The following is a 22025-nucleotide window of genomic DNA, read 5'->3' as shown; positions in this document are numbered from 1 at the left end:
GTCCCCAGCAAGGGGTACAAGAGCAACACATCAATACATTTTCTTTAGCAAGTCTACTAACAAAATCACATATTCATCATGAGTCAAATTATGGTTAGGGTATACATCTTTCAAAACACATCGTACAGCAGATGTTAGAGCAGGCAACAAGGGTTCAACATTATAACCAGGGTTTCCTAGTGTATCATATGTCAATTTCTTTGGGGGATGTCTCTTTCTTGCTGGTCTTTTTTCTCTATAGGGACTTCTACTATCATAATGTATAGGGTTTGGAGATTCCCCATCTGGTTTAGGACTATTAGGGAAGGATGGCATATCAGGTTCAGAGGTTGGGGTAACAGAGGAGGCATGCTCATCATTATAGGTCTCTCTTTGCAATGGAGATCTCATTTCAGGGTCCGATTGAATTGATGAGTCTTCATGTGGGATACTATATTCATTATTAATTGACATGCTTGGGCCTTGGTCCTCATGATATGTAACATCATGCTGGAATTGAGGTATAGGCAACAAATGATTCCGATGCCATGTCTTCACAACACCATTTTCATCTGCTATCTGAAAAACTGGAAGACCTGGCAATTGTCTGACTATTCTATAGATACTATTCCTCCATCTAGGAGCTAACTTGTGCTTGCCTGGTATCCCTAAATTCCGTAAAAGGACACGGTCTCCTGGTTGCAAATCCTTATGTTTTATTCTCTTGTCATATCGTTGCTTATTAGCCTCATTTAATCGAGCAGTAGCTTCTTCAGCCAACTTATAAGCTGTTTGTAAACTCTCCTGCAATCGCCTGACATAATGATAGTGACTCTTATGAGAAACTCCATCTGATGACACCCCTAACTGGAGATCTATAGGTAGTCTCGCTTCTCTCCCAAACATAAGGAAGTATGGTGAATAACCTGTGTAATCATGTCGGGTGCAGTTGTAGTGCTTCTACTTGACGACTCCAAGTTCTCTTTTCAGACTCTGGCAGGGTCCCTAACATATTTAGCAAAGTTCTGTTAAACCTCTCAGGCAAAGCATCTCCTTCTGGATGATAGGGAGAAGTTCTTGTCTTCTTATTTCCCAAAACATTCATCATTTCTTTAATGAGGCGACTCTCAAAGTCTCTACCTTGATCAGAATGCAGTTTCTTAGGAAGACCATAATGAATGAAAAACCTTTCCCAAAGAACTCTAGCCACTGTACTAGCCTTCTGGTCCTTTGTTGGGAAGGCTTGAGCATAATGGGTATAGTGATCTGTTACAATAAGAACATTTCCAATGCCACGAGAATCTGGCTCAATGCACAAAAAATCCATGCAAACAAGATCCATGGGGCCTTCACTTTTCAGATGACCCATAGAGGCAGCTCGAGTTGGAAGAGTTTCACTCTGTACACATCTAAAACATTTATGAATGTATTCTTCTACATACTCTCTCATCTTTGGCCAATAACATCTATCCTGCAAGAGGCCAAACGTTTTTTCTATCCCAAGATGTCTGTGCTGATCATGCAAGTATGACAGAACAAGTTTTCTTAGTTTGGCAGGTAACACCAATTGTCTTCGATCTGGATGATTGTGGTATTTAACTACTCGAAACAGAAGTCCATCTTGAATTTGAAACTTATCCCACTCTCTATTTAGTGGACCAGACCATTCCCTAGGAATTCTCTTCAGTAAGTGAAGTTTGAACAGCTTTTCGAAGTAGTCCAATTAAAGGATCTTGTTCCTGTGCATTTATTAATTCTTCAAGAGGTATTCGAGATCATCTGGCTAATTCCACTACAGATGGTTTACAATAATATACAGGCAGAGCTTGTGGATGACATCCCAATGAATCTACTGCTCTCAAATCTGAAAAAACAGAGGTTTCGTCTTTGAAGACACTGGTTTGGCAGAATGCTCTCACACCAAGTGAAGGAATTTCTTCCCATTGAGAATCACCTGTTTGTTCTGGTAGTCCTAGTCGTCAGGACATTGCATCAGCCCCTATATTCTTAGGCCCTGGCTTGTAATGTAACTTAAAAGTGTAATTTGATAGTGCAGCCAAACACCGATGACCGGTTGCATCCAACTTTGCTGTAGTCAAGATGTAGGTAAGTGGATTATTATCTGTTCGAACTTCAAATTCTACTCCATAAAGGTAATCATGGAGTATATCCACTACTGCCCATTTCAGAGCCAAGAACTCAACCCTCCAGGGTACTCTTGGTGTAAAACTGCCCCCAAACCCACATAGCTAGCATCTATATGTAGCACATAAGGATTCTCGGGATCTGCATAGGCCAAGACAGGTGCCTCAGTTAAATTTTTCTTTAAATTCTCAAACGCTTTGGAGCACTCTGATGTCCACCGAGTTCCCAAAGGAGTTTTTGCATTTAGTGGCTTTTTAGGATCATCTTCACTATGTTTCAGCAAGTCGTTTAGGGGTCGAGCTAACTGGGAGTATCCTTTCACAAATCTTCGATAGTATCCACAAAATCCAAGAAATGATCACCAATGTTGTTAGGCTGTGGCCATGCGGTTACTGCTTCCACCTTAGCAGGGTCTGTAGACACCCCTTCTACCGAGACCACATGACCTACATAGGTCACAGATGATTGCCCAAATCTACATTTCTCCGGACTTAACTTTAGGCCTTCTTCGTGAAGACGATTCAGCAACCTTGTCTCATGTTCTTCCAAAGTACTACCGAATACAATAAGGTCATCTAGATAGACAAGACACTCACGTCCATTCATATCTCCCACAGTACGTTCCATTAGCCTTTGGAATGTGGCTGGAGCTCCACAGATCCCTTGTGGCATCCATGTAAACTGATAGAATCCTAGTGGACAAATAAAAGCTGTCTTCTCTTGGTCTTCTTCAGTCATCCCTACCTGAAAATAGCTGGATCTCAGATCCAGAAAACTGAACCAGCAGCTGCCATTAAGACAATGTAAAATCTCTTCAATTCGAGGTAGGTCATATTGGTCAGGTATAGTTCTTCGATTGAGAGTCCGATAGTCAATGCACAAACATATAGACCCATTCTTCTTTCTAACCACTACAATGGGTGAAGCCCATGGACTGCGAGAAGGAACAATTATTCCAGCTTTTTCCATCTCAGCCAAAACGGCACGAACATCCTCAACATCACAAGGAGGCAATCTCCTAGAGCGTTCCCTAAAAGGGGCAGAATCTGTTAGGCGAATGGTATGAAGCATATGTTTTGAACGTCCTACATCCATTTCTGCGGCAGAAAAAACTTCTGCACGGGCCTTCATAGCCTTCTGCAACTGCTCACATGCCTCCTTAGGCATTGTAGATCCTTCAAAGTTAAATTGTAGTTTTTCTGTTTTTGAGAGAGAGAAACATTTACGAATAGCCAATGATGAGTCTACTACTGGATAAAGATATCCCAAAGTCTGATTAAAATCAATACCAACAGGGTATGGGGCCAAATTTTGGACCTTAACACTTAGCCACTGTGGTGGAGGCCCATCCTTTCTTCTGTGTAAGATTTCAGGTACCAAAATCCAACCCTGCTTGGTTGCTTCTTCATCTGGCGTTTCAAGAATAAAACAGTCCTCTTTGGGTCTGCCGTCAGGGTACACCACCAAACATTTTAACTCTTTCATCCCTCCTGGGGAAATGTAAGTCACTCCGGCAGAACGGTTGTAGCACTGACCAGCATATTGTCTCAAAGATATCTTTTCAACCTCCTGACGTAAAGTTGGGTGTAATGACTTGTCTATGTCTTGCCCCCCAACCTCCATCATGAATTTCCGTAGCAAAGATTGTACATATTTTGTGTTGGTCCCTAGAATTATAGGGGCTTCGGAGTCTTTGCAGGTTTCTGGGCAGATTAAAGCCTTCACTTTCATGGGGTATATCATACTAGTATGTAACTGGACTATACTAATGACTACAGTGACAACTCCATCAACAGCACACCTATTTCCACCCACACCTCTTAAATCAATTTGAGAGGGAGGCTTGATTTTAAGATGTTTAAGGTAAGTATCATAAAAACTACGATAGATTATGGTGCACTGAGATCCAGTGACCAACAGCGCCTGTGTAGAAATGTTACAAACTTTTACTCCAATAAAAGCCCTTGGCCCAGCTACATCATCTTCAGATAAATCAAAGGAAATATCAGTCATTCCCTTCTTCTGAGGGACTGTAAGGCTTCCCAAAAAATCACCAGCATATGAATGTATTTTGCTGGGACAATCCTTTGAGAAATGGCCTATCTCTCCACAAGTGAAACAACTCCCTTTTGGTCGAGTAGTATTTTGGAGTTTTACAGGTAGTTTTGCTCTCTCCAACTCAGCCTTTACTTGGTCAGGCAGTCCATTCTCCATAAGCTCTTTCAACAAAGAATCTGCATTTCTGCAGTCTTCTAAAAAATTTTTAGTCTCACTTTTACCTATGCAAGCTTTGCCAGACTTACGCACAGTGTGGAAACTCATTTCCTCTTCTTGAGTCCTTATCATAGGCATAAGGGCCTCCAATTCTTTTGGTGCTTGAGAGTGCAATTGGGCTATAAGAAAGATGGCTATTGGGTGGTCTGGTATAATGCCACGAAGGAACTGATCTTGCCTCCGTTTATTCATATCTTGTCGGGTCACTACCCCTTTTCGAACCAATAATACAAGCTGCTCATGTAATCTTAATAGAAAGTCAGACATCTTCTCTGTCTCTCGCTGCTTAAGTAACCGAAACTTATACAAGAGATCTTCTGGATCTTCAAATAGACTATATAAGGTCTTTAAGAAAGAGATTAACTCTACAGCAGTAGCTTCAGGGTGTTCCTCTCTATGGTGTTGCAACAATACTTGTGCTGGTGGCCTAAAACTTTCTAAGAGGCGAACACGCTTCACTGTCTCTGGGCAACTCCATTCTTGCAGCACCATGTTAGCATGATCACACCATGCTGCAATAGCCTCCTCTCCTAAGGGTACAGGAAGGTTTCCTGAAAATATCTTTGGTTTCCGGTAACTGTATGTATGTGAGCTGTCTGTGATGCTTGTAGCCAACATCTTCAGAACTTCAGATAGACTAGACTCCATATTAGATTCATTTTGAGATCCTCTAACACCCTGAACTTCATTTTCCTTGACTATATGCAGTTCTGATTTTATGGCATAAATGAGGGGTAGTCTGACTGAAGGTAGCCCTAGTAGCTGTAGCTCAGAGGGGTTGGGTACTTCTAAGAAACATTGGTTGGTGTATATTAATATGCTACCCCAAGTGTCATCTGGTACTCTTTTGAATGCTACTATCTTAGGGTACTCTCTTAGTTGAAGTGCTCTCTGGAGTGACTCACATAGCTTATCTCGACTGGTTCCTACTGGTATCCAAGTCACAGCCACTGCCTGCTCAATTTGTACCTTTTTCTGCATTGCCCACTCTCTCACCTCTTCTAATTTTAAAAGATGCATCTCTTCTGATTTTGCCCCGCCTCTTGATCTCAGCAGTGCCTCCATCTGTAACACCCTTTCCTGACCTTCCCTGAGGTGGGTGATAGTGTAATGCTGTCTACCTGTTTCGTGTATGAGAAATAAGCCTCCGCAGAGTGGGAGTAGGAGGGGGGTTGAAATCAGGTATATAAGGGATGCCTGTATGACGCAGTGTCTCCACCTATAGGGGACACCCTAGAATAATAGGGTGTGGGGTCCTATAAGATTTTAGTACAAAAAGAAAACAAGTAATAACCACACAAGAAATCTTCAAATAAAATGTTGCTTTGATTATTATAAAGTGTTTAACCAATAACATACAGTGCAACAAATACAAATAATAATATTAATCACAATATCTTCTTATGACATCAGTATACCTTTTTTTTAACTCAGAAGTCCTTCATGAGCTCATGAAATAATAACATAACTGTTGTTGTAAAATACTTTGAGGTGGTGCTGTACAATGCAATTTCATATACTTAATAGAATTTAGTTGAGGTAATTATCCCTTGCTGCTTGTGAACGAAGCTAGAGAGCGCTGCTTGTGATCGATGCAGTGCTCAAGAAAACTTCTCCTCAGAAATACTGAATAACATAAGTCTCTACCTTATTACTGAATTTCAGCAATCCATTTGCCTTATACTGCAGTCAGTCACTCTTTTACTACAAACAGCTGCAGAAATCTCACAGTTATGCCCTTATGTAATGTAGCTTTATAAATCCAGTCAGTGTATTTGTGCAAACTGTTCAGGCAGAATAACTTATAGGATATTATCTGGGTTATCTCTTTAATATACATCACACTCAGTTACTTCCTTATATAATGCAGCTGTGCAATCCATTTAGTGTATTTATGCAAACTGTTTAGGCAGAATAACTTCTAGAATATTCTCTGGGTTATCTCTTTAATATACAACTCTGCAGCACATCACACTCAGTTACTTCCTTATGTAATGCAGCTGTGCAATCCATTTAGTGTATTTATGCAAACTGTTTAGACAGAATAACTTCTAGAATATTCTCTGGGTTATCTCTTTAATATACAACAACTCTGCAGCACATCAGATATGACTAGTATATCTTTTCTCTTGCATTTAGTTAACATGAAGTTATGGAGATCTTAAAACAGCAGATAATGGCTGACACTCACTGTACAAATAAAAGGTTCCAACTTCTGTCTGCAGCAGCCTAATGTAGCAATGTCTGAACTGTCTCTGGAATCCATGCATTAGTCTGAATAACTTCTTTCAGCTTGGAAACAGCAACTTTCTTCCCCCATCTCCAAGTCTGTGCAAAGCTCCACACTTCTCTTAAGACCTAAGAAATCTCCTCATCACTAACAACTTCTCCCCCTTCCCATATGGCATTTCTCTTCCTCAATACAACTATTACAGCAGCCATCTTGGGTAAGGGCAAGGTCCTTACAACAGTATAACAGAACTACATGAAAAACTTGACTACTTTTGCACCATCGGCTTAACACTTGAGCAATAACTGAATTTGACTGCTCATCCCAACTGAAAATATATTATGTAAGGATTTTGCACACACAAGCTATGTAACATGCAGATGTTAGTGCACCCCTAGACTATCGCTTGAGAAATAAAAAAAAAAAATTGGACTTAATTTGAAGAACTAATGATTATTCTAGAGTGTTGTTAATGCACAATAGCACTAATATTTTTGCATTACACTTGTAATCTAGGCCAGTATTTCTCAACTCCAGTCCTCAAGTACCCCTAGCAGGCCAGATTTTCATAATATCTTAACTAGAGCACAGGTGAAATAATTAGCTAATGCATAAGAGCAGATTAGTAACCATGGTTACAGAGCAGCTGATTATTTCACCTGTTCTCTAGTTTATATAGAAACATAGAATTTGACTGTAGGTAAGAACCAAAAAGTCCCATAAAGTCTACCCATATTACATGTTACTTTTTTCTTACGATAGCCTTATGCATCTCCCAGGCATTTTTTAATTTATTTACAGTCTTTGGCCCCTATTTATCAAAGTTCTTGCGGACCTGATCCGACCGTGCGGATCAGGTCAGCAAGACCTCGCTAAATGCGGAGAGCAATACGCTCTCCACATTTAATATTGCACCAGCAGCTCACAAGAGCTGCTGGTGCAACGCCGCCCCCTGCAGACTCGCGCCCAATCGGCCAACAGCAGGGGGGTGTCAATCAACCCGATCGTACTCGATCGGGTTGAATTGTTGCGATTCCTGTCTGCCTGCTCAGAGCTGGCGGACAGGGTTATGGAGCAGCGGGGCCTCAAGCTCTATCCGGAGCTTGATAGATAGGCCCCATTGTTTTTACCACCTCAGATGGAAGTTTATTCCATGAATCCACCACCCTTTCTGTAAAAAAAATGCTTCCTTAAGTTTCTCCTGAATCTGCTACCCTCTAACTTTAGATTATGACTCCTTATTTTGGCATTTATTTTTTGTGGAAAATTCTTTCAGCTTCTACTCTGTTAAGTCCCTTCATATATTTGAAGGTCTCTATCATGTCACCTCTTTCCCTTCTATCCTCTAAACTTTACATATTTAAGTCATAGAGTCTTTCTTTGAACGTTTTATATTTTAGACAATGTACCATTTTAGTAGCCCTCTTTTGGACAGCTTCTAGTTTATTTATATTGTTCTGAAGATATGGTCTCCAGAACTCTACAGAGTATTCCAGATGTGGCCTAACTAATGATCTGGAAAGTGGCATAAGAACTTTACTATTTCTGCTACTAATACCTCTCCCATTGTAACCATGTATTCGACTGGCTTTACTGGCTGCACTACTGCATTGTGTACTAAATTTTAAATCATCTGAAATAATAATTCCCAAGTCCCTTTCTTCTTTAGTTACAGTCAGTAATGTACCATTGAGACTATAATTGGCCTTTAGGTTTTTGGATCCTATATGCATAATTTTGCTCTTGGTAATATTAAATTTCAGATCCCATTTATTTGACCAGTCCTCTGGTTTTTTAATATCACTGTTCATTTGATCAACCTCTCCTAGTTTATTAAATGATGAGATAAAATATCAATAACTAAAATCTAAAAATGTGGATAAGCATAGCTAATATTGCTATTTTCTGATTTAAATCTGATGCTTCAACATAATGCACATATATATTTATTATAATGTTTTTAAAAAGTAATTGAAAAAAAAAGAATTGAAAAGACATTAGAGGACATATGTAATTGCTTTCAGTGGTGAAGTAGTTAAATGGAATACATCTTGGCTATCTCAAAATTATGTTAATAGAAAGCCTACATCTCATAGAAAACTAATCTGGCAAAAGATGGATGGAGCTGATGGAGTCTGTTAGTTTCTTCTTTTTTAATTTATATGTAAATGTCATCTTAGTGCAGTCAGTTTCCACACCCACAAGATTGGTTCTAAAAGGGAATCAGGAAGGTACATGAAAAAAAGTTTTCTTAATGTAAACTGTCCTTTATAACAAGGGTTTTGAGGCAAAACACAATCAGAACAATAAAATATTGTTTTAAAGTGAGCATTTAATATTTCACTGAAAATGCTATGATATCTGAATGAGCTGATAGTCTGTAGTAAGGGATGTTACGTATCACTGAAAAACTAGCTCTCTAAGTTACTAGAACTCTCAAAACAGTTGAGGTCTAGAAGTGAAGTATGCTGTTCTATAATTTTATGCCAATATTACTTCAGAAATAGATAGATAGATAGATAGATATACAAACATGTAGAAATATACTGAAATCCAAACATAAACAGTGGTGATATCCTATTCAATAGACTGTGGATGATAACAGAGCAACAGCACAGTGAAAGAAAAATTGCTATTAATAGCAGTAGGTCTGTCCTTATATTTGTGCCACTCACAGGTTGAGTGGCTCAAGCAATGTAGCAGCTACAAAGTAAAGGCAAAAGCTACCACTCACCTGAACTCAATCACCATAATTAACCCTCAATTCATTGTCCTGATCACCCCACCCCCACTGATAACCTTTACTGAACATTTCCCTGCTGCTAATGAGCATAAGGTCTTGGAGGCTTTATTCTTTTACCAAACCATATACCAATTACTTACCCCTTCCTCTATACCTTAACTTACTTAGCTTATCTATGAACTAAATTAAAGACACAGACACAGTTGTTATGGCGAAATATGGAATGGTCACGTATTTAATTAAGTTGATTGAATTTTGCCATTTCTAGCTTTAAGCTTTGGAGAGCAATATTCAGCCATCTCATAAATCACAAAAATCCACACTAAAAAATGCCAAAGCATTAACAAGAATTTTGGGATCCATGTATCGGGGTTTGGACTACAAATACCTCTGTGGCAGAGCAGGAGGGGGGAAGGAGAACCCACGGCATAGTCTGCCCAATAGATAGACCACCGGATCACCCCTCAGAGCTGAGTATGCTGTAGGGTGCTCCCACCCCCTCACTGCCCCGCCCACATGCCGGACCCGAACTTCACCACCACAAAAGAGCCCCTCTTACTGCCAAATATTATCAACCTTTTGTGACCTTTCCTTACTTTTACCAATTCCTGTAACATCACCTTGATGTCCATCAGCAATTGGTCATTTCCTTCGTCTGTTAGGTGTATTCCATCACGTCGTAATAGATCCTCCCTTTTCGCCGGTATCAGTGAATGCTCTATCACTCTGCCTCCTATTTCCCTCATTGCCTTTGCTGCTACCTGGTTTACCTTCCTTTTTTATCTATACCCTGCCTTGCGAATATCCGAGTTTCTCCAGTATATCCTCGATATTATGTTGGACCATACTATTTGGACCGATGGCCATGCTACCTTTAACCATTTCATTCCCCTGGTCAATTATTCCTCTAACTCTCTTAGCGGGTATGCTTCTATGTCGTTCCCTCCCAGATGGATAATAAGGGCACTGGGACAGCCCCATCTCAGTCTTGCCTGCTGTATTGTTGGCACTAACTCATCCCACTTCATGCCTCTTTTTCCTAACCATCTAATGCTAACTTCCTTGTGCATGAAACCTAAATGCTCCCCTTGTGATGATGCCATTGCCCTGGCTTGTGCCCCAAAAATGTAGGAATGTCCTACGATCCACACCCTTAAATCTCTGCCTGAAATGAAATACTTTTTTAAACAACCATTAGTCACAGATTAAACATTGCAAAAAAAACTTTTTTTGTATTTCCTTTTTTTGTACTCTAATGTATGCTTTGTAAGCTGCTGATTTCCATCTTCCTAGCTTCTTAATTTGTTCGATCAAACAACCTCTACTCGCGGCAGAGGTTGCCGCCCCTATTCTAAAGAATGTAGCGCAAAGTATGACTTCCCCCATCCCAGCTTCTCTACTACTCTCTGTAACACACTTCTGAATTGAAAAATTGTCACCTCGGGTCCCTCTGCATGCCACAGAAATGTGCGACCCCCACTCCTATAAACGGCTATATAATGTTTTACTCATGCCACCAGGCATAGTATTCCCCCAGATGCCCTCATATTTAACCATGCCCCTTTCCCCTCTGTGTCTGTCTTGGATCTCCTAACAAAAATCAGCACTGCCTCCTCCCCGCATCTCACATCTCTTACTTCCAAACCGCCCTTTCCTAACTTCCTAATTTTGGGTAACAGCTCCCCTATCCTCATGGCCCCGTGGAATGCCATAAAAAAGCAGTCTTAAAAATCAACACTTCATCCTGGCTCAAGCAGACCCTTGCTAATGCATCTACCATTTTTTCTAGCCTATCCTCCGTTATCGGCTCCCTTTTGTACGCTTGCTTCGCCTCCTCTCTACCCCATGCTCTCGCAATCTTTTTCACTATACATTTTTGACCAATCTGTTTCCCATATAATTGCAAAAAATAAAAATTCCATCTAAAACTGTACCCAACTGCCCTTTTTTACGTCCTCTTTTCTTAAACTTAACAACCATTGCAAAAATTTCCCTTCCTCTCCTATGCTTGTTCCCTTCTTGGACTCACGCCATTGCCCCCAATATTTCTTGTAAACTGCCCAGGTACTTGGTGCCAAGGATTTCTCAACCAGCTCTTTGATTTCTTCTATCCGTTGCCAATCTGCCAAAGAAGGATAGGGCAGCATTCACCTTCCTGTTTAGCATTGGGGGCTAATGCCCTAAACATTTCCCATTTAAAATGGGACAACACATTGGCAACCACATTTCTATAGCCAGGAATATACTTAGCCTTGAAACAGATGTTAAATTTTAAACACTTCAGCACGAAATTACCTTAAATATGTAACCACCCGCAGCGACGATGCCAATAACTGATTGATCACATCCACTACTTCCTTATTATCTGACCAGCAAATTATTCTTCTATTTCACAATAGTTTGCCCCATAGCTCGATTGCTTGATAGTAGCAATAGGTTCTTAACCCACTCTCCTTCCAGTTCTCTGGCCATACTCCAGCGCACCATCTCTCCTGGAAATATGCCTTGAACCCTATGCTGCCCGCTGCATCAGTGTACAGTTCCAACTCCTTCATTGAGGCCACCTTCTCCCATATCCGAACCCCATTAAACTCCTGTAAAAATTGGTCCCAGACCTTCAGAAACTCTCTCACCTCCCCTGACACCCTAATCATGTGCTCTGGTCTTGTGTCCCCTTTTGTGCATAGCTCCAAGCGCCTTTTAAAAATCCTCCCTACCGGTATGACTTTGCATGCGAAATTCAATACCCCCAAAATCTTTTGCATTTCCCTTAACGTTACTTTTTTTGCTTAACCATTCCTGCTATTGGCATTCTCGCTTTTTCCACCTTATCTGCAGGAAGCTCACATTGCCCTTTTACTGAGTCTATAATTATGCCTAAAAAGGTTAACCTCGCGCATGGGCCCTCTGTCTTTTCACTCGCCACTGGTACCCCTAGTTCCTCCAACATTCCTATCTGTCCCACCTTCATTTGCTCGCAAATCTCCAACCCAGCCCTTCCAACTACCGTGAAGTCATCCAGATAATGTACTACGGACTCCATTTTTTGCCTTGCCACCAGCAGCCAATGCAGAAAAGAGCTAAACTTCTCAAAGATTAAACAGAATATAGAACAGCCCATTGGCAGGCATTTGTCCACATAAAACAGACCCTCAAATTTGCATCCCATAAGCTTGAAACTAGCTGGGTTCAATGGTAACAACCCGAATGCCGACTCAATGTCAATCTTTGCCATCATAGCCCCCGCACCTGCCTCCCTTACCATATTCACCGCTCTGATGAATGATTGGTATTGCATTATTTACCAAGCTACCCTTTGGGTAAGATAAATGATGAATCATGCAATACTTCCCTTTTTCTTTTTTGGGAACCACCCCCAGCGGAGAAATGACTAGGTCAGCAAATGGCTTCTCTGCAAATGGCCCTGCCATCTTCCCCCATGCTATCTTTTTTTCTAGTTTCTCCTTCAAAATTCCTGGAAACTCTGCTGCAGATTTTAAGTTCCTGGCTTGACTGCCCCAACTACTTCCCCTCTTACTGGTACTGTAAAAACCCTGTTTAGCCCCTCAATCAATAAATCTCTATCCTCCACATTAAGATAGGCCCTTGTCAGTTTATCTATTTTCAGGGGGGTTGCCGCTATTTCCAAAAGCCTGTCCTCTCCCAGTGTTTCCCTGGTTCTGAAAGGACTGCCTCCTGTACCCATTATTCTCACTATTCTTCCTACAATCCATCCCTGCATGTGCTCCGCTACAATATCTGCAAACATGCTTAAATTTACATGCACCCCCCTAGCGCACCTTTTTTCATTATAGGCCCAACATTCCTTCGTTTCTGACTTAATGCCCTTATTAAAATTAAAGTTTGCGCTTCTGCCCCCCTGTGTGATGCACCTTTATGAACATTGTGTACATGTCTAGGATTATTACCCCAAACTCCATCCTCCCTTTGTCTTCCAATTGCAGGTTACCCCTTCTGAACTCTGCATTGTAGTCCTTCCATGTAAACCCCCTGTATGTTGTGTAACACTCAGTAATTAAATGAATGTATCTTAACATACCCTTTACCTTCCCCGGGTTAGCTGAAATGAAGCACTCTGCATATATTAAAGGGACAGTCTACACCAGAATTTTTATAGTTTTAAAAGATAGATAATCCCTTTATTACCCATTCCCCAGTTGTGCATAACCAACACAGTTATAATAATATACTTTTAACCTCTGTGATTATCTTGTATCTAAGCCTCTGCAAACTGCCCCTTTATTTCAGTTCTTTTGACAGACTTGCAGTCTAGCCAATCAGTTCCTGCTCCCAGATAACTTCACATGCACGAGCACAGTGTTATCTATATGAAATACGTGAACTAACACCCTCTAGTGGTGAAAAACTGTTAAAATGCATTCTGAAAAGAGGTGGCCTTCAATGTCTAAGAAATTAGCATATGAACCTCCTAGGTTAAGCTTTCAACTAAGAATACCAAGAGAACAAAGCAAAATTGGTGATAAAAGTAAATTGGAAAATTGTTTAAAATTACATGCTCTATCTGAATCATGAAAGTTTATTTTGGCCTAGACTGTCCCTTTAATATCCCTTTTATCCATTCCATAAATGACTGCTTAATCTTTTTTCCTTTTACCTCATCCCCTCTGGACTTTAAGGCTACAGCGTCTCTAGTGATATTGAATATATCCACATACTTTCCTTTCTGTGCTATTGAAATCTTTACAACCCCCCTCCCCGAAAAAAAATAAAAAAAATTGTTGGCTAAAGTAACAGAATATTTACAACATGAAAAAAATGTAATTTTATGGTAATGAAAAAGACAGACAAGTTCATTTAGATAGAATTTTTTTTCTGATAATACATTTTACTAAAAAAAAAAAACAGGACAGAGCAAAACAATAAAATAATGAGATTTATATTAGTAAATAGCAATCAGCTCTAGCAATGAAAGGTAAATGCATTATGGTTGGATTTGACTCATTCTGTAATTTGATATATGAGAATTATATTAAGACTCTGCAAGCTGTTTCATTGGTACTATTTCCTGATTTAAGGGATATAAAACAGTATTTCTCATTGTTGTAATAAAAAAAGACCCGAGCAGTAGCTTACACTTAACAGAAATCATTGCAATATGCATTATTTATCATTTTTAAAAGATTTTACTTTTGTTTGTATTTCACTTTTTTAAACTTGATTTGTGCAGGGCCCATTACTTCCTCTCACAGTCCTACAAGGGGGCTGGAATTCCATATAAAGGCATATATACCTTGAGTTGGTTTACTGTTCATTGAATGCTGGATAAACAGGAAGTCCGTTTTATGCCTATGCTCAGATGAGGCAGAATGCAATTTATGTTCTCAGCATATCTGCTCCTTTATGTAACAATAGGCAGTGGCTACACTGAGAATGTGAAAGTGCTTGTTTTGCAAGAAAGCAAGTAGTTTCCTACTTTTTTTTAACATAATCAGTTTCTTTTTATGTTTATTTTAACATATACTTTTTACTACAGGAGCACTGCTTCATATCCCTTTAAACGTACATTAAAATTGCCGGAAATGTTTAAATATGCTAAACATATTTTTCATGAAAATAGGTTAAGTTAAAGGGACAGTCTAGTGAACATTTATCTTTCATGATTCGATAGGGCATGCAATTTTAAACAACTTTCCAATTTACTTTTATCATCAAATTTGCTTTGTTCTCTTAGTAATTATTATTCTTTATAAAATATACAATATACGGTAGTGGGAGAGTAAAGTGTCAGACTCCTCAAAAAACTGTACCTGTATTACAGTAATAACCTTACATGAATAAAAATAGATTTAAGAAGCGCTAAAAAATCTAACGACACAGGATTATCACAATTAGTATGAACACATTTATTGTATACTCTGAATTAAATCATAAATACTTAAAAACCCAATAGTTATTTCTCCACTTTAAAATACATACATGCAATACAGTTAATACTATGAGTGCGCACTCTGCAAAAAATAAAAAAATAGCTCCTTAAAAACAAGAGTGCGCACTCATAGTATTAACTGTATTGCATGTATGTATTTTAAAGTGGAGAAATAACGATTGGGTTTTTAAGTATTTATGATTTAATTCAGAGTATACAATAAATGTGTTCATACTAATTGTGATAATCCTGTGTCTTTAGCTTTTTTAGCGCTTCTTAAATCTATTTTTTATTCATGTATAATTATTATTCTTTGTTGAAAGCTAAAAGTATGTAGGCTCATATGCTAATTTCTAAGGCTTGAAGGTAGCCTCTTATGCATTTTGATAGTGTTTGTTTCGCAGCTATAGGGTGTTAGTTCATGTGTGTCATATGATATAGGTAACATCATACTCACTCCCATGGAGTTACTTATGAGTCAGCACTGATTGGCTAAAATTCAAGTCTGTCAAAATAACTGAAATAAGGGGCAGTCTGCAGAGCCTTAGATATAAGGTAATCACAGAGGTAAAAAGTATATTAGTATAACCGTGTTGGTTATGCAAAACTGAGCAATATGTAATAAAGGGGTTATATATCTTTTTAAACAATAAAAATTCTGGAGTAGACTGTCCCTTTAAAGTATTTTACTTCATTTTGAAACTAACTAGGAAGTGAAACTGCTCCTTAAAGGGACATTATACACTAGATTTTTCTTTGCATAAATGTTTTGTAGATGATCCATTTATATAGCCTATACAGTTTTTTTTAAATAAATAAATGTATTGTTTTGCTTAAATAACATTGCCCTGATTTTCAGACTCCTAACCAAGCCCCAAAGTTTTAAAGTATACTGATGTATACCTACTCCAGCTTGCTTCTGTTTGTATAAAGGGTCTTTTCATATGCAGAGGAAGGGGGGGGGTTCTGTCTTTTTTGTGCTATACACCTACTTTTAGTGGGTTTTACAGGTAACCTTTTCAACAAAGCTAAACTTGGAGCTTCTAAGTAAGTTTTTAAACAGTTTTACACTGAATTTTTATATCAGTATCTGTGCATATTATTCTTTATAGTAGTGTCTATTACATGCAGTTCAATGAAAATTGATGTATACTGTCCCTTTAAGGTTTGAATACACACTGGCAAATAAGCAGAACTCCAACTGTATTATAGCTGGAGAACAATGGCGTACCTTACAAGAATAACGTTGTTTTGTTTTCTTTATCAGTTCATATGCTTTACAAATAAACAAAACTATAATACATTTCAAAATTCTGTCTTTTTATTTGATTAAGATAAAAAACTGCAAAATGTAAAAACTGGTTCAGCACAGGGTTGGGAAATTGCTAAGCACTGAAACTACAGCTGGTGTGCAATTGAAAGTATCTGTACATAGGAAGCCTTTCCGCTGCCTGCATCCCAAGAGAGGCCATTTGGTATAAACCTACTTTAGTCAAATAATTCTCTAGCGTTATTTGTAAACAACTTCATGTAATGGGGATTAATGGACATGCAGAAGGATAAAAAAAACTTACACACAGACAGATGTGTGTAATTAATGTGTTTACTTGTGTCTCTGTATAGAGACCTGTTGTAACACCCCTAATTTGAATCCACATTGCTCTCTCCATAAGGTTGTCTAATTCTAGCTTTTATGATGCCCATGAATGACTATGGTTTACAAACACTGTGACAGATAATAACAGAATTTTAAATAAATAAAAACAATGACATGTTGTCATCAGTGCTGATCTCACATGAATATTGAAAAGCACAACAAAACTTTATAGTGATCATTTTCAAAATGCTAATAATTATAATGTGTCTATTACATCCAGCGTTGATTCCATCAGTGGCATATGGTGTTGTCATTAAAAGCCACCCTTACTGACATTCCACCTTATAACAGCAACCTCTCTGCCATCATGATTCATTCACTCTATCTCTATTTGATTTGTTCTCTCTGTAATGTAACAATTATGCTCTCAGTCACTAAGCCTGCTTGTTTATAACATGCATGCTACTTCACTTGTATTATTTCTGACAGGATGTTAATAATAGTATTAGAAATTATGTTTACAAGCAAAAGCTATCAGTATAGTGGATGCTTTTCACTTCTCAAACCACCTTAGCCTGTGCAGCACTTATTCATCACAAATTAAATTTCTAATTAAATTTAGCTTTTTATTAGCACTGAAAGTCGTTTACTGCATTTTGACCTTCAGTTCTTTCCAAATATCACTGACTGTTAAAGTGGAAACAGTCAAAATATTGCATCAATTTACAGAAATAATAAATAATTTATATTCTCTTCTTCCTTCATTCATTCTTTAATTCCTTTCTTGCTCCCATTTCTCCCAAATATAACCAACTGCAATGCCATGTTAAAAAACAAATGTTTCAACCACAAAATAAAATTCAGTAGGGAAAGAGAACAGCCTCCATTAACTAAACAAAGGGGATAAGTGCTTATCTGGTAATAAACATAGCCATAATAGCTTGTCCTTTGAGATGATACCAACTGGGTATTATTTAGCCCACTTGTTCCTTTCTCATCCTATAGTTTATAAGCCTGGTGCCATCCAGAGCAATTGAAATACAGCTAACTTCAAAAATACATTTATGAGATTATGGGTTACATTTAAAAAGCTTTGGATGCAGCTTTCGATTACTTAAGGTGCAGTCTTGTTCATACAAGTTCATACAAATTTCCATCTGCAATTTAAGAAGCTGTGGTCTTTAGCTGGCGGACTTAAAGTGGCAACAGCAAGTTAAGAATCAGCAGTCGTTAGGTGGCAAAATTACTCATTTTTCACTGATGATTGACATGCCCTGCTCTCATGCAATTGGTTGTGTAAGAGCAGGAGGTGTGCCTGAACAAGCCATTAGGGAGATAAAATTACTAAGGATAGTTTGCATATAAACAAGAACTCTTTGGAAGGTGTTCATCCAGGATGAAGCCTTTTTGGTCCACATTTGCCTTTTACAATGGAACATTTTCCTGTAGCATATTATTCTTTTACCATTCAAAACAATAGGTCAGGTTTCCTCAGCTGATCCTACTATAGAAAGTTCCCAAAATAAAAAAATATACAATGAGCACAAAAAATACAAATATAGTTCTGAAAATTATATCCATTAAAGCTTTTTTTATATTTTTACTGCCATTCTCCAAATTCAGTGTCCTGATTCTCTGAAGCTTGCTTGGTGTCTTAGCTTCAACTATATAATCCTGCACAACCACCTCATTCCCCACAGGATTTTAGTAACAATTCCCATGGCACTTTTTGCTATAAAACTGCTCTATAAGTTTATAAGCTGCTGACATGCAGAACCCAGCAGAAATAATCTAATCTTTTGACTTTTGAGGACACCAGTGTTTTATATTTACGAAATACAAATTTGTGCTAAATTATATTTTATTATTGATCTGTGTATTTTTTTGTGCAATACAAATCATCTGACAGTCACATTGCAAATACACTTTCACATTTGATGCCAGGACAGATGTGCTTTGTATGCAAATCTTACTCCAGACTGCATATTTCATCTGACCTCCTTTAGGACACCCTAAGCTCTGGTTATCATGTTTCATGATTTGGGGAAAAAATGGGGAAAAAAGAATACCCTTTGTTTATAGATCATAACTTTTAAATCCTTCAAAGTAATTAAAAAAAAAACTGATACGAGTTAAATAGTAAAATTACAATTTCTAAATGTTGCTGGCTGTCCTATTTTAAATATTGACTAAATAAATCTTTGGGACCACATACAAATAATACTTTAATACCAGATAAATCCTACATATTTAGTACTGCAACTCACTTATTTTGTCATAACTATGTCATTCTTTGTTTATAATGTCTAATTTATTTAATGCATTGACTGACATCTTTCAAAATTGATATGAGTAAGATAGTATAATTATAATGCCTATATGTAGCTAGCTGTCCCATTTTAGACATCCACCTAATAACCATATGTGACCACATATGTCATTCTTAATTCTTTGTTTATCATGTCTAATTAATTTGCTGCATTACTCTGAAAGCTATAACCTTCTCATGTTTTTATGTAGGTTATTTTTCTTAACTTTTTTAAACTTTCTTTTTCAAGAAAACGAAAATGATCTTGATGAAATGAAGAACAGGTTGCAGAATGCAGATAATAAAAATCAACATTTACTGAAAGCTTTGAATGACACAGTAGGAAAACTGGGCGCTATACCAAATGGTAAGTAACTAAGAAACAATGATGTTTAAATGCCCAAAACCTTTACAGTTGGAAAATGTACCATGGACCGTTTCAGATGCCAATAAGAACAGGAAGTTCTGTGCTTTACAGCTTAAGGTCCAAACGCCTAATAGTGGTGTAAATGGTTAATTGTTAACCTTCATAAATTAATTTCATAAAAGACCAATGCAGTTTTTAAATCTAATATAATCTTACTAAATATAGGTTACACCTTATCAGGTGGAACCATATATAGACAGGAATAAAATATGTTATACTAATATACTTTATTAATTAAAGTTAGAAAATAAAATGTTAAAATGCTATAAAATGTAAAACAATATGTCTTCTCATAGAGGGCCAGATTATGTGTGGAGCGCTTTTTAGCTCTTTTGCTAGAGTGCTAATTGTGTTAGAGGTAAACTTTTTGCGTACTTCAGGTTGTGCTGTTATTATGAATTAAAAGTAAAAAAATATCACTCTTGCGCTATCTGGACGTGCGCAAAAGCCGAACTTACAATATTGCGCGTGTGATAACCTATTCCCCCATAGAATGTAAAAACATGTATAATGCTTTATTGAAGTTCCGCGTAAAAACAATAACACATGCAGACAGGCAGTAAAGGAGACTAATAGTCTAACATGTTTCGTGCCTCCAGGTGTGCTTACTCATAGATGTCTATACTCTAACTCTTTATAGGCCTAGGAGGTGACTAATATTAACCCCCTCTGGTCTAAGCAGAGAAAAAAAACAGAGTATAAACAATATCCTAATGTGACACTGTATGTTAACTGCTAGATAAATTGAATAAAAATATGCATAGACCTTAGCTTCCTAAGACGTAACACAATACTTATATAAATTTACAGAGCAAAGCTACATTTTATGAAATATATCATAATTGAAAAAACACACATTTAATATTTCAATTTTTCTCAAAAGCAGTCATAATATATGATCCCGAACATGTGATCAGGCATTATAATCTAAAATATGTTACAACACTACAAAACTGGAGGCGCGAAACATGTTAGACTATTAGTCTCCTTTACTGCCTGTCTGCATGTGTTGTTGTTTTTACTCAGAACTTCAATAAAGCATTATACATGTTTTTACATTCAACGGTCTGAAGCAGTGCCTGCCTACTTTTTCTTCTTGTGCATCTCTTTGCGGTTTGATCCGCTGCTACCGGCTACGGCACTCCAGGAGGTCAGGTGTACTAGCCCTTTCAATTCATTCAGGGCTTCCAGCTCAAGCATAGTTTTTCAAGGTTGCGGTTCACTTCACGCTATGAAAATATGAATACCTCCCATTCCATTCCAATGTTCTGCACATACAAGAATATGTTCTATTTATTCATAAGTAAATATTTCTACATATATCTGATGGTATTTTGGTGAAATATATATGTATACCTATATATATATAGATACAAGTAGAGTGAGACTGCTCAGAGGTCTGAGTAGAATCAAGCGATACTCTGCATGTTGCGCTCGTTTGTAAGGAATAGGATATATAAGGCAGCTATACAGGACAGCTACTGTATGGGATATAGAGATCCGCACAGTAGGAGTAAATGTAGGCAGAAAAGGTTAGGACAGCACCTGTACATCCACTATAACTGGAAATATGGAAGGATAAATAGTTTGTGCAAATTCTTAGGATATAGTCAGTCAGTGATGAATCGCCATATGTCGAATGGTATGAGATAAAAATTGGTATAAAATACCCTTACCAGATATTACCCCAATCTAATGAGGTAAGTATGCCGCACTGGGGGTATATGTAGATAGTAGAATCTCTTTCTGGATGTCGGACCTGTGGTTATTCTGATTTTGTCAGCCTCCTGGAGTATGTTGGGATGTGATTCTTATGATGAAGATATCCCACAAGCTTCCTGTGCAGATGTATGGCCTCTTGGAGTGGTTCTCTATCCCGGTATCAACTTTCTCCACCGTAGGGGTACTACACCAGGAGGTCTTTTTTTGCTGTGCGCCCTTCCCTCTTCTGTTTTAGATTTGTTCCAAGAAGCTCTCCTACAGTCTACAGGGGGATTTCGTTTTTTGGGAGTTGGCTGCAGGTAGAAGAAAAGAACCCTCTCTTCCCTCCAGATATCAAAGATTTGGTGTCATTGGAATATCACAGGGAGACCTTGACACCAATGTTTTTTAGTTCGCCAGTGACCTAAACAAATATGATATTCAATATTCTATATATAATTATTTATAGGTAAAGATATATACAGCTATATATTTATATATACTGTATATATATATATATATATATATATCTGAATATCTATTTATAAATACTTAGAACATATCATGCTATGTGCAGAACATTGTAATGTGAAATATTCAGAGTAAATACACAGTACAACACTTTATTAAATATGAATATTGCACAAATATGCTTTTACATGTTTTCATCTACTTAACTGCAAAGGGCTTAAATACACATATATATATATGTA

At 37.8% G+C, this 22025-nt stretch overlaps 1 protein-coding gene across 6 annotated transcripts in view; it reads left to right on the top strand.

The window, feature by feature from the left end:
* LAMA2 (laminin subunit alpha 2) overlaps positions 1-22025 on the top strand; it is a 1406020-nt gene that overhangs the window by 1165326 nt on the left and 218669 nt on the right. For all 6 annotated transcript variants that reach the window (XM_053710700.1, XM_053710701.1, XM_053710696.1 and 3 more), the window contains one exon: positions 19435-19551. In XM_053710700.1, coding sequence (XP_053566675.1) covers positions 19435-19551 — 117 coding nt within the window. The remainder of the gene's footprint in view (positions 1-19434; positions 19552-22025) is intronic.

This window comes from Bombina bombina, chromosome 4, assembly GCF_027579735.1.
Source record: "Bombina bombina isolate aBomBom1 chromosome 4, aBomBom1.pri, whole genome shotgun sequence".
NCBI classification, from domain to species: Eukaryota; Metazoa; Chordata; class Amphibia; order Anura; family Bombinatoridae; genus Bombina; species Bombina bombina.
Note: the sequence above shows the minus strand (reverse complement) of the source record. Positions and strands in the feature narration are given on the sequence as shown.